This window comes from Marmota flaviventris, chromosome 9 (genome assembly GCF_047511675.1).
Source record: "Marmota flaviventris isolate mMarFla1 chromosome 9, mMarFla1.hap1, whole genome shotgun sequence".
NCBI classification, from domain to species: domain Eukaryota; kingdom Metazoa; phylum Chordata; class Mammalia; order Rodentia; family Sciuridae; genus Marmota; species Marmota flaviventris.
This window is the reverse complement of record NC_092506.1, coordinates 109,219,213-109,233,509: the sequence shown is the minus strand read 5'-3', so window position 1 is coordinate 109,233,509 and position 14,297 is coordinate 109,219,213. Positions and strand designations below refer to the sequence as shown.

Below are 14,297 nucleotides of genomic sequence, written 5' to 3'. Positions count from 1 at the left end.
CAATCTACACAAGTTCTTCCTCACCCCCCCCCCCCCCCCCCCCCCGTTATTTTGCTGCAGCCGGACTGCGGCAATACACTGCTGATGGTATAAAATGATTCAACTATTTTGGACATTGTATTATGTGTGTAGCATCTCATTTAGGTTTTAATTTGCATTTTTATGATATCAATACTGTAACATGTGCTTAGTTACCATCAATATATCTTGTTGAGTAAAATGTATCTTAAAATCTTTTGCCCATTTAAAAAATAAACTTATTATTATTGTTATTGAATTTTGAAATTGTTGTGCATATTTTGGGTAATGTACTAGATATATAATTTACAAATATTTTCCCTATGTTTGTGGCTTATCTCTTCATTCTCTTAACTTTTTTAAAAAGCAGAAATTCTTAAAAATTAAATTCAATTTATCAATTTTTTTCCTTCTTCAGATTATGCTTCTGGTTTGAGATCTAAAATTATCTTAAGACCACAAAGATTTGATCTATTTTTTTTGAGATGTTTTATAGTTTTAGGTGTAACATTTAGTTTACAATTATTTTACATTTAGTTCTATTACCTATTTTGAGTCAATTTTTGTATATACTACAAAGGGAAGATTCAAGGTTTTTGTTGTTTTTTTGTTTTGCAGATAGATATCCAATTGTTTCAATACCATTTGTTGAAAAGATTTTTTGAATCTTTCAACACCATTTGTTGAAAAGATATTTTCTGCAATAAATTGACTTTGCAACTTGGTTGAAAATCAGTTGACCCTGTATGTGTGAGTCTTATTTCTAGGGCAAAACACTTGGGGGTATTCTATCTAATACCCCACCATATATGAGGTTTTCCATATAGTGGGAAGAGGAATTATTTCTCGCCTACATGACCCTGAGTTTTCTTTCCTTCAAGCCTTTCAGAACAATTTTCTCCAGTCTTTGGATGTTTTGTGACATAAATGTGCTGATAAATACTCATTTGAAAAGCTGAGTTGTGGGGAGATCCTTTGCAGGTCTCTGAGGTTCTCTGAGCATATCTTGTCTCTCTGGTCAAAGTTTCTTCCTTCACACCTCAAAGTTTCTTCCCCACCTCAAGTTTTCTTGCACTCCCCACCTCCCCAACTCAAAGTTTCTTCCTTCACATGTAAAAATTTGGAAAAGGTACCAAAAAAGCAATTGGAAGCTGGAGCATTTCTGGCTCTTTGGTAAACTAACTTTGTCTTTGTGGTCTCTCCAGGTGCACTTAGAGTAGCCCAAATTCTTACATGGTAGATGGAGGTTCTTGGTGAAAATGTCTCCAGATAAATTGGCATTTTCAATTCTAGCCTTGAATATCACTCAGCATCTGTTCTCTCACATTTGATCCATCAAGGTAGTTAAAAGACTCACTGAGGTCAAGGGGTGAGGGAACATAGACTCAACTTCTTGGAAGAGTATTAAATAATATGTGAACATGTTTTAAAATTGTCCTTTTTTGGGGTAGGGGCGGTGCTGGGGATTAAACCCAGTCCCTTGTACATGCAGGGCAAGCACTCTACCAACTGAACTATATACCCAGCCCCTACATGTTTTTAAACAACCAGAATCATGGCAAAGAGTTTGAATTATATTATTCTAAAGGAAAACCATTGGTGAATTTTTAACAAGGGAATGTGCAGTGATTTACAATTTTAAAAGACCACTTAGTCAAGAGTACAAGACACACACAGTCAACATACAAGAATCAATTGCATTTTTATATGTCAGCAAAACAATTAGAAAATGAAATATTTAAAAATGATAGAATTTACAAAAGCTTTAAAAAAATACCAACTACCTAGGACTAAATCCAGCCAAAAATGTGTAAGATTTTTATGTAGGAAATTATAAAACTTTATTTATTTGGTACCAGTGATTGAACCCATGGGTGCTTAACCACTCAGCCACATTCCCAGCCCTTTTTCATACTTTATTTAGAGACAGGGTCTCATTAGGGCATAGGACCTTGCTAAGTTGCTGAGGCTGACTTTGAAGTCAGCATCCTCCTGCCTCAGCCTCCTGAGCTGCTGGGATTACAGGTGTGCACCACCACACCCAGCTATAAAACTTTTTTTTTTTTTTTGCAGTGCTGGGGATTGAACTAAGGACATTGTGCATTTGAGGAAAGCACTCTGTCTACTGAGCTACACTGCCGCAGTCTGGCTGGGCACACAATCACGAGCCACCACACAGCTTGTAGATTCAAACAGCAACTCTTTATTCCCGAACTCACACCAGCTGTCTACAATCACGTTCTGGGGAAATCCACGTTCTCTGCCCAAATCCCTGTTCTCTGCCCAAATCCACCACCACTGGGCTTCTATCTCCAAAATATACTTACTGTCTGAATCCCGTGAGAACTCAAGGGGAACTCAGGCAGCAGGATACGCCCTATTCCCAGCAGGAATAATCTTAAACCTTAAACCTGGAACCTAAACCGGGAACGCCCTAATCCGCCTTGGTCCTTGAGCAAGGTCACCTACATTCAATGTCACTGCAACATGGAGTACGCTGGCAAGGAAATTGTCATACCTACTTGGCTAATGGCTCCCAGCACTACACACCCACCCCTTCTGCTATAAAACTTTATTGAGAGAAACTAAACCCTAAATAAATGAAGCATTTTATTATTTTCAATGGTTAGAAAGCTGATTATTATAGAAATATGAGTTTTCAAATAAGTACACAGGGTGCAATGCAATGTCAATCAAAATTTCTGTAGAATTTGAAAAACTAATTCTAAAATGTATATGGCAATGTAAAGGATCAATGATAGCAAGCAACTTTTGAAGGAGAAGGAAAAACAAGAGGAAAAGGGACTTGTTTTATTTGTCATAAAATTATAAAGCCACAGTGTTTTAGTTAGCTTTTTGACTGCTGTGACCAAAAGACCTGACAAGAACAATTTTAGAGGAAGAAAAGTTTATTTGCCTCATGGTTTCAGAGGTCTCAGTCCATAGATGGCCAGCTCCTTTGCTCTGGGCTCAAGGTGAGGAAGAACATCATGGTGGAAGGGTGTGGAGGAGTAAAGCAGCTCAGGACCTGGCAACAAGGAAGTAGAGAGAGGTCTGATCATCAGGGACGAAATATACATCCCAAAGGCACACTCTTTGTGACCAACCAACTCTAGTCACACGCTACTTGCTTGTGGTTTACTACCCAGTTAATCCGTTCAAGTGGATTAATGCACTGTTTAGGTTAAGGCTCTCATAACACCATTATTTCACCTCTAAACTTTCTTGCATTGTCTCACACAAGCTAAACCACACACATTATCTAATCATAACACACAGTAATTAAGGCAGTGTGATATTTCCACAAGAAAGACAAACAGAAAAATGAATAGATAAATAGACCACTATAATAGAAGAGCCCAGAAATACCCATTCATATCCAGACACATAAAAAAAGATGGGCTTTTTATGTCAAAGTCCATCTTGTCCTACCCCCAATTTTTTTTTTAAATTTTTTATTGTTGGTTGTTCAAAACATTACATAGTTCTTGATATATCATATTTCACACTTTGATTCAAGTGGGTTATGAACTCCCATTTTTACCCCGTATACAGATTGCAGAATCATATCAGTTACACATCCATTGATTTACATGTTGCCATACTAGTGTCTGTTGTATTCTGCTGCCTTTCCTATCCTCTACTATCCCCCCTCCCCTCCCCTCCCCTCCCCTCTTCTCTCTCTACCCCCTCTACTGTCATTCATTTCTCCCCCTTGTATTATTTTTCCCTTTCCCCTCACTTCCTCTTTTATGTAATTTTGTATAACCCTAAGGGTCTCCTTCCATTTCCATGCAATTTCCCTTCTCTCTCCCTTTCCCTCCCACCTCTCATCCCTGTTAAATGTTAATCTTCTTCTCATGCTCTTCCTCCCTACTCTGTTCTTAGTTACTCTCCTTATATCAAAGAAGACATTTGGCATTTGTTTTTTAGGGATTGGCTAGCTTCACTTAGCATAATCTGCTCTAATGCCATCCATTTCCCTGCAAATTCTATGATTTTGTCATTTTTTAATGCAGAGTAATACTCCATTGTGTATAAATGCCACATTTTTTTAATCCATTCGTCTATTGAAGGGCATCTAGGTTGGTTCCACAGTCTTGCTATTGTGAATTGTGCTGCTATGAACATCGATGTAGCAGTGTCCCTGTAGCATGCTCTTTTTAGGTCTTTAGGGAATAGACCGAGAAGGGGAATAGCTGGGTCAAATGGTGGTTCCATTCCCAGCTTTCCAAGAAACCTCCATACTGCTTTCCAAATTGGCTGCACCAATTTGCAGTCCCACCAGCAATGTACAAGTGTACCCTTTTCCCCACATCCTCGCCAGCACTTGTTGCTGTTTGACTTCATAATGGCTGCCAATCTTACTGGAGTGAGATGGTATCTTAGGGTGGTTTTGATTTGCATTTCTCTGACTGCTAGAGATGGTGAGCATTTTTTCATGCACTTGTTGATTGATTGTATGTCCTCCTCTGAGAAGTGTCTGTTTAGGTCCTTGGCCCATTTGTTGATTGGGTATTTGTTATCTTATTGTCTAATTTTTTGAGTTCTTTGTATACTCTGGATATTAGGGCTCTATCTGAAGTGTGAGGAGTAAAGATTTGTTCCCAGGATGTAGGCTCCCTGTTTACCTCTCTTATTGTTTCTTTTGCTGAGAAAAAACTTTTTAGTTTAAGTAAGTCCCATTTGTTGATTCTAGTTATTAACTTTTGTGCTATGGGTGTCCTATTGAGGAATTTGGAGCCCGACCCCACAGTATGTAGATTGTAGCCAACTTTTTCTTCTATCAGACGGCGTGTCTCTGATTTGATATCAAGCTCCTTGATCCATTTTGAATTAACTTTTGTGCATGGTGAGAGAAAGGGATTTAGTTTCATTTTGTTGCATATGGATTTCCAGTTTTCCCAGCACCATTTGTTGAAGATGCTATCCTTCCTCCATTGCATGCTTTTAGCCCCTTTATCAAATATAAGATAGTTGTAGTTTTGTGGATTGGTTTCTGTGTCCTCTATTCTGTACCATTGGTCCACCCGCCTGTTTTGGTACCAGTACCATGCTGTTTTTGTTACTATTGCTCTGTAGTATAGTTTGAAGTCTGGTATCACTATACCGCCTGATTCACTCTTCTTGCTTAGCATTGTTTTTGCTATTCTGGGTCTTTTATTTTTCCATATGAATTTCATGATTGCTTTCTCTATTTCTACAAGAAATGCCGTTGGGATTTTGATTGGTATTGCATTAAACCTATAGAGAACTTTTGGTAATATCGCCATTTTGATGATGTTAGTTCTGCCTATCCATGAACAGGGTATATTTTTCCATCTTCTAAGATCTTCTTCTATTTCTCTCTTTAGGGTTCTGTAGTTTTCATTGTATAAGTCTTTCACCTCTTTTGTTAGGTTGATTCCCAAGTATTTTATTTTTTTTGAGGATATTGTGAATGGAGTGGTTGTCCTCATTTCCATTTCAGAAGTTTTGTCACTGATATACAGGAATGCCTTTGATTTATGCGTGTTGATTTTATATCCTGCCACTTTGCTGAATTCATTTATTAGCTCTAATAGTTTCTTTGTAGACCCTTTTGGGTCTGCTAGGTATAGAATCATGTCACCTGCAAATAGTGATAATTTAAGTTCTTCTTTTCCTATTTTTATGCCTTTAATTTCTTTCGTCTGTCTAATTGCTCTGGCCAGTGTTTCAAGAACTATGTTGAACAGAAGTGGTGAGAGAGGGCATCCCTGTCTTGTTCCAGATTTTAGAGGGAATGCCTTCAATTTTTCTCCATTCAGAATGATGCTAGCCTGAGGCTTAGCATAGATTGCTTTTACAATATTGAAGATGATTTTACAAAAGAGGGAGGCAGGGCTGGGGATATAGTTAGTTGATAGACTGCCTGCCTTGCATGCACAGGGCCCTAGGTTCAATCCTCAGCACCACAAAAAACAAAATGAAACAAAAGAGGTTGGCAAATGATAGTCTTTTCAGTAAATAGAGTAGAGATAATTGGGTATAGAACTAAGGATGGAAGGAAGGCAAGCAGGCATATACTCAATACTTGTACATATGAGCTGAAAGACATGTACAATAGTATTCATAGCAGCATTATTCATAATATTCCAAATTTGACACAGCTTATGATTTAACAGCAGAATAAATAAATAAAATGTGATATATTCATTAGATTAATTTACAGCAACAAAAATAAATAAACTAAAGCCCCATAAGGTATATATAGATCTGATTTAAGAACATACAATTTCCCTTATAAAAATTCAAAACCAGGGAAAATTGATGTATTTAGTGGTGCAAAATAAAATCCCCCCAGCCTTTCATTTTATTTTGAGACAGAGTCTAAGTTGCCCACTGTGGTCTTGAACTTGCAATCTTCCTGCCTCAGCCTTCCAAATAGCTGGGATTACAGGCCTGCAGCACCATATCCATCATATATACATATGTTTTATATACTTTTTAATATATACATATTGTATTTCACAGGAAAAATGCTTCTTAAAAACTAGGTTCACTATTGATACTGTGTAGGTGGGAAAATATGCAAATAGGAAGCCTAATTGTTCAGTAGAGACATGATGGAAGCTTGGATTAAAGTTGAGATTTAGGCAATATGTTAGAAGACTTGATCTGGAATGTGAAGCGAATAAAAGACCACAAAGCAAACAACACACTGGTTCATAAAACAATAATGAAGTATGTAACAGAATTAACACTTTCATAACAAAATATTACAGATAGGGTTGGGGATATAGCTCAGTTGGTAGAGTGCTTGCCTTGCATGTATAAGGCCCTGGGTTTAATCCCCAGCACCACACACACACACACAAAAAAATTATTATTATTATTACAGATAGCTCTCCATATTGGTGGCTTTCACATCTGCAGATTTCACCAAGCCCATGTGCCAACATCAAAAATATTTTATAAAACTATTTCTTATCCCATAATGCAGTATCAAAGCTACTTATATAATTTACATTAGGTATTAAATAATCTAAAGACAACTTAAAATAAGTATATGGGAGGATGTTCATAGGTTATATGCAAATACAACATTTTAAATAAGGAACTTGAGTGTCCTACAGGTGCCTAGAATCAATCCTCCCCCAACCATGCGTATCTAGGAATGACTCTAATGAGAAGTGCCAGGTTGTATGAATGGGTATTAGAAGGAAAATTTCTGTCCAAATGCTTCAGGGAAGGCTTTATTAAAAAGTCAGGAAAATGAACACTTGATGCAGATTATTGAGAAAATGAGGGGATTAAGGATGACATAATTAAGGGGAGTCGACAGTTTACAAGTAGATTTGCATGTATTGCACATTATTTTGAGACAAATCATATATTACCTCTCAAATAGACTTTTATCTACTTATGACCATAATTTGGACCCAGAATTAAAGGCGTAGCACATTATTTCAAACACAGTAAGCAGTTCATGAATTCTGACTAAATTGGGAAGTCTTTGGTATTTTAGTATCCAGATTGTATTGGTAGTCCACCTCAGTGCCTAAAACTTGAATAAATGTTAAAATTCAGAATTGAAACTATGAAGTCTTGAGCAATCACCTTACATACTATCTCAAAATCCAGGATCAGGAGGATGGGGTTGTGGCTCAGTGGTAGAGCACTTGCCTAGCATGTGTGAGGCACTGGGTTCATTCCCCAGCGCCACATAAACAAACTAAATAAACAAAATAAAGGTATTGTGTCACTCTACAACTAATAATAATAATCCAGGATCAGCCACGGAAAAACAGTGTTACAAATAAATATGGTTTCCTAAACTGTACAGTAGTGCCTATGTATTGCATAATATGTAATAATGGCTTTTACATTTTTTCTTTTTCTTTTTTGGTACCAGGGATTGAATTCAGGGGCACTCGACCAATGAGCCACATCCCCAGCCCTATTTTGTATTTTATTTAGAGACAGGGTCTCACTGAGTTGCTTAGCACCTTGCTGTTGTTGAGGCTGGTTTTGAACTCAGAATCCTCCTGCCTCAGCCTCCCAAGCTGCTGGGATTACAGGCAAGCTCTATGGGGCCAGGAGGGAATTTTATTTTTTACACAACTTTCTTAGTAGGTAGACTGATGGGAATGGGAATGGGGAAGGAGAGAAGTAATACAGAAATAATGACTAGACATAGAAGTTTACCAAGAGAGGACTCTGCCAATCTACATTATCTAGGATGCCCTCCTGAATGAGTCAGAGGTGTTTTGAGAATCATCCACAATCAGACAGTAAAGGAGGATTTATCTTAGACTTGAGGTACAGTAAGGGGCAGGGAGAAAGAGAACACTTGAATTTAAAACTCTTTGGAGTCTGTGGTTTGGTATATCAGTTAAGCATGACTCTCCGTTTCATACGTTAAATACCTATGAAACTCAAATTTTTACTTTTGGGCCAAATAAGAGTGAATTTTGCTTTGATAAATTATTGAGATTCTACAAGAGCCCTCATATAACATATTTGAGCACTCACTATTCTAAGAACTTTACCTGTGTTGTTTCTTTCAACAATGTCATGAGATTATCCTCATTTTATAGACGAAGAAAACAAGGTATTGAGAATTTAGGAGCTTGGCTGAGGTCACAAAAATGGAATGTGAAGGCTCCCATTCTGATTCTAGAATCATGTTCTTAACCAAGGTATTGACTAGCAACTATACCTTGCTTTTAGAAGAAAAGGAAGGGGATAGTGTTGATTTGGATAGGCATAGTCCATCAAATCTCCCGGTGTTTAATGCAGGAATACTCAGAAGTGAAATAATAGAAAATGATTGGAATGTGAGGACTGTAACCTAATCAGGCTATCCAAATTTTAATGAACCAACTGGGCGGTAACTCTGGGCAGGTGGGACAGGGCTAGAGGAGATGGTCACTGGGGGCGTGCCCTGGAAGGGCTCAGCTTCCCTGGAGCCCATTCCCTTTCTTCGCTTTGCTTTCTGTTCACCTTGAGTGGAGTGGAGCCTGGGTTCCTCCACCACACCCTTCCCCTATGATGTTGTCTCACCTTCCGCCTAGAGAAATGAAGTCTGCCCACCATGAACTACTGGAATGGTGAGGCAAAATAAATGTTTCTCTAAGTTGTTCTTGTGGGGTATTTTGGTCAAAGTAAGCAAACCTGATTAACACAGTCTAAATTCTGGAATTTCCTTGGGCTTTCCCCTAGAATTAATTTACAAACTATGGTGGCATTTAAATATGACAAGTTATCTCCTCTTTTACTTCATTTCCTTTGTCTTTTCAATGACCATATTTTCTCTGGTGATTCCCAGGGTTAAAAATGTGATTGACCTCAGCTTTTTAAAAATTAAACATAATATTTGTTATTTAAAAGTACACTGATAGTTTATTCTTATTCCTTGGTCAGCCTCCTCAGTTACAAAACAAAAAATACTTAAGTTTTAAAGTTAATGATCCAAAATAATTCAGCTTTTCAGATTTGAAGACTATGGTAATACTTTAAAGTTATATGCACTGCTGTTCACTATGTTCCATCACTAATTTATGAACGCAGGTCACAAGAGCTGTCATAACTGACAGTAGTCTTCTTTTTAATTTCCTTGCACTTGACAGCATGAAAAAGTGGGAAAACTATGCAACTTCCAAATCCCGGAGAATGGAGAATGGTATTGGAAAGTAACTATACTGCTGGGATCATGAGTTTTTACATGTTCTTGTTACACAAAAAGTGTAAAAACTCAATAATATATCGAATTATTCTGTAACCGGTCACACCTACTCATATTAACTGGAGGAGATTAAAACTGGAATTAGAAAAGTTGCTGTTCTTTATATAATGGGTTTGAAACAGTGTATAAACTCTATCCCAATCCACATTTGCTTTTCAAAGCCTCGCCCAGAACCGCTTGCTGTTCCCTCAACCTTCGAGCCTTCCCCGATTACCCCTAGTGGGGTTTCCGAGTGTGTCCACCCGGGACGTCAGACTGCACCTGGAGGCAGTGTAGAGGGAAGAGAGGTAAAGGGGAGGGAGACAGGAGAGCGCGAGCGGGCGAAATGGTCAATTCCTCCTTAACTCGGGGCCCCCTCACGGGCCTCACCCCTCCTCCCGGAGGCTGAGATTGGAGAGGAAGTGGGAAGGCTCCAATCTGTTCCTCACTCCAGCGCCCTCATGCCCCCACCCTTCTCCTCAGCTCGGGGCTTCGGCGCGCCCCGTCCCCGCCCCTCACTCCGGGAGAGGAGCGGACGGCGCGGAAGGGTTCGCGGAGAAAGACCGGGGACAGGGGGCGACCTCCCCCAGGCAGCCTCATCCTCGACAGCAGAAGCCCACAGCGGCCCGCCTGCCGGGGAGCCAGGCCCCAGGGCAGCCCTGGAGACCGCGGTGGCCGGATGCGCGGGCGCGTCATTTCCGGGCGGTGCAGCGGCGGCCTCTTGGAAGATGGCTGCGCCCTGTGGCTCGGAGCTGCCCGCCAACTCGCCGCTAAAAATCCCGAAGATGGAGGTGCTGTCCCCGGCGTCTCCTGGTGGTCTGAGCGACGGAAATCCATCGTTGTCCGACCCTTCCACGCCTCGGGGTGCCTCCCCGCTTGGGCCAGGCAGTGCGGCGGGCTCGGGGGCAACGGCGTCCGGGGGTCTCGGGCTGGGGCTGGGGGGCCGCAGCGCCGCCTCGTCCTCGGTCTCCTTCTCCCCCGGTGGCGGTGGTGGTGGGGCTGCGGCAGCCGCTGCCGCCGCCTGCCGGGGCATGTCGTGGACGCCGGCCGAGACGAACGCGCTCATCGCAGTGTGGGGCAACGAGCGGCTGGTGGAGGCGCGGTACCAGCAGCTGGAGGGAGCCGGCACGGTGTTCGGCAGCAAGGCCCCCGGGCCAGCCATGTACGAGCGCGTGTCCCGGGCCCTGGCCGAGCTGGGCTACGAGCGGACCCCGTCCCAGTGCCGGGAGCGCATCAAGGTAACCGGCCGCCCAGCCTGGGGCAGCGAACCAGAGGCAGAGAGAAGGCGGGGAAGCGGGCCTCGGGGGAGGGGGCCGGTCTGAGTGCAGGGCTCCCCTCCGGGGCCCGGTGGGCGATTCGCATCTCCTCCGCCTTTTTCTTCTCTCCCTGGCAAGGGGGCTTTTTTCCAGATGGCCGCCAGCCCGTAGGTTTCCTGAGTTTGAAGTTGGGCGTGTCTGCCGCCGCCCCTTTTTCTTGCCAATTGAGGATCTTCCTGCGTTCTGAAGTTGGTAGTTTCTCATTGTGCGCGGTGCGGCAGTTCCAGTGCTTGCAGGCACTTCTCGCCCCTACCGCCGGGGCCTCTCGCTTTGTTCTGGCGGAGGGGCTCCCAGGCAGAGGCTTACCAGCTGGGGCAGCATTGAGGAAAGGCAGATGCGGGGGCCGTTGGGTCCCCAGTTAAGGAATTTTCTGTAAGTGGCGGTGGGGAGCCATGCAAAAAGCGCCTTGAGACGACAGTCTTTGTGTCAGTCGCTTTGCTTCTAATTTGAGGTACGAAGGAGAGTAAGCAAGAGATGCTGTGGAGAATTGGAAAGGCTTGATTATAGCCAAGTTGTGTGTTGTTATCGTGGAGGTAGTGCGCTCCTTGAAAGTTAGTGTGGCCGAGAGTTGTTCTGGAATTTGGATTGACGACGATGCCTCCTGAGGAAGGTTGGCTTGAGGTCCTGATGTTTCTGACCAAGCCCTTTCTTGAAAGTCAGTTTTCCCTGCTTTAGTCTGCCGGATGTCGTGACAAGTAAACTCTGCAGTGTACATCTGGCCATCCTTGAATATTTAAAGCAGAGGCTAAAAATTTTACCACCAGCGTGCTTATCATTTTGCTGTTTCTGACTTTCATCTAGGTATTGGTATTATTGACAAATAAGGATTTGTGTTTTAGTTAAGCTCTTTCCCTTTTCGTAGAGTCTGTTAAAAGTTTTGGGTAGTATCCTCCCAGTTTTTACTGAAAATACTTTTATTACTTAGTCATAGTATCTGTGTACTTCTTTTCTGGTAGGGCTGGCACTTTTTCTGGGAACTCCTTGGGAGGAGGTTTAAAAATCACCAAGAACAGTCATAACTAAGTAAGAAAAGTCACACTAAACAACAATCATAAAACTCAGTAAGAACAATCATAATTAAAGGAGGAGGATTGTGCCAAAGTTCACAAGGTGTTAGCTCTAGAAGTGTTCATTTTGGGTCTGTTGCTTAGAAAATTTGGTTCAGAAGCTAAGCTATTTCAAACCTATCAGTTATTGTTTAAAGTAGTTTATTTGATAGCATTCCTTTGGGCTTCTTTTACATCCTCTTTTTGTATGCAAGTATGTTTTTAAAGTTATAGCTAATAGTAAAATACTGTCCTATTCACGGTAATGAAGGGTAAATTTGGGGGAGAGTTTTAGCCCTGCCCTGGATAGCATCTATCCATGAAATTTTCTTTAGTTTAGAAATGTACCTTTAGGTATTTGTAACTATTTTAGTTTGATTGATTTTTGTCCCTAGAAATTTCCCAATGAAAGAGGAAAATTGTGCTCTATCAAAACCTCACTGAATATAAATCTCTCCATAAAATTGTTTCTCAAACAACCAGGGAATATCTAGTTGGATTGCTTCATTGTCCAGTTATGAGAAGGAAACCTAAAGCAAAGAAAGGAGATTGAGCCTCTGAAGAATTTTTAAGAGGATCAGTTTACCTGTCTCCAGACAGGTAAGAACAAGTTGACTTCAAACTCTTAGAATATTTTGAGACTATGCAGATGATGATGAGTTCTCTGATCCACAGTAGCCGTTAACAAGGAAAGCAGATGACTTTTGTTTTTTGAAGTGCTTTACTCTTTAAATGATTTCAATCAAGGAACCCAGACTTCTTTGTTAATAAAAGTAAAAATTATAATTTATAAGCTCTTTTGCTGTGCAAGCATATAGTAGGCATTGAATGCTTATTAAATTCGTGAAATGAAATCTAGAAAGTGAATTTTGGATAGCTTAAAAAGTCTACAGCAGTGTTACTGAAACTTTAACTCAAAAACATAGACTTTGGAACAAAGTTTGAAAAATACTCCTTAAAAACTGAGCTCTTGGGCTGGGGCTATAGCTCAGTGGTAGAGTGCTTGCCTAGGACGTGTGAGGCCCTGGTTTCTATCCTCAGCACCACATACAAATGAATAAATAGAATAAAGGTACTGTGAAAAAAAAATTAAAACAAAAAACTGAACTCTTTCCCTTTAGGAGTCAGCCTAGAAGCAAATCTAGTCACTTGAAATCAGCCTTTCACAGTTATGAAGTAGATGTCCAAATAACACAGATTTTGCTTATGAAGATAAAAATAAAACCTTATATTGTAAGAGAGGAAACAAATCCTTAGATCCCTGTTTCAGAAATGCCAATTTGGAACAAGTAATAAAGAAGTCTTTTTTACTCTATTATTTTGATGATAACTGCAAAATCCAGTAATACTTTTTGGTTTGGTTTTACAAAATAGAAACAAAGTAGTTAAGAAAATTAGGAACTTCATGTACAGACTCATGTAGCTCATTTAAGTATGAATTCAGGGCTAGGGATGTATCTCGGAGTTGGAAGAAAATGTACTTTGCATGCACAAGGCTCTGGATTCAGTCTTTAGCTCTGCAAAACAAAACAACCCCTCAACATCAGAGGTTCACAGGGAGGAGGAGTACCATGTGTCATTTAAATTTCTGTGTAATATATTTGAGATTCTTACTAAAAAATTCCATTATGAAAAGTCAGTAAATTATTTTTTCCAAGTTTGAAAGAAAGCAATGACTAGTAACCGGTTTTTCCGTTGGAATAGTTGCATCCCCCTATGAAGGCATCAGAAAGCTTTGAGTCCTATGCCAACCCCTTCCCTGACTACCTTCCTGAATAATATTAAGGCATATTACTTATTTCTCTGATCTAAATGTCTTATCTAAACAATGAAAGTATTAAAATTATAAATGTCAAAATTGAATTAATAACTTGGATTTTGAAACTAGAGTTCTACTTTTTAATACTATTCAAGGGATTATTTCTAAGCATACACATTTTTTATTGAAAGTCAGATATAGGGAGACTGAGGCAAGTAGGATCCCAAGTTTGAGGCCAGCCTTAGCAATTTAGCAAGACCCTGTCTCAAAATAAAAAATAAAAAGGACTGGTAAAGCATAGTGGGCTCAATCCCTAGTACCAAAAAAAAAAAAAAATAGTCAGATGTAAACATACGTTTAGTGCTGTAAACAGATTCATTTAGATGTCTTTCATGTTTATTGGTATTTGTTCTATCTTTTTTGGATAAAATGGTATGTTTAAAACTGCCTTGCTACACAGATTGTTATTT

General features: G+C 40.3%; 1 protein-coding gene across 6 annotated transcripts in view; it reads left to right on the top strand.

Annotated features, from left to right (window-relative positions):
* The first annotated feature begins 10,158 nt into the window (after positions 1-10,158).
* Msantd2 (Myb/SANT DNA binding domain containing 2) overlaps positions 10,159-14,297 on the top strand; it is a 34,347-nt gene continuing 30,208 nt past the window's right edge. For 5 of the 6 annotated variants that reach the window (XM_027945530.3, XM_027945531.2, XM_071616816.1 and 2 more), the window contains exon 1: positions 10,159-10,944. In XM_027945530.3, coding sequence (XP_027801331.2) covers positions 10,168-10,944 — 777 coding nt within the window. In that variant the 5' untranslated portion in view covers positions 10,159-10,167. Of the gene's footprint in view, positions 10,945-12,551; positions 12,669-14,297 lie in introns of all 6 variants that reach the window. The other variant, XR_011708619.1, reaches the window with a different exon arrangement.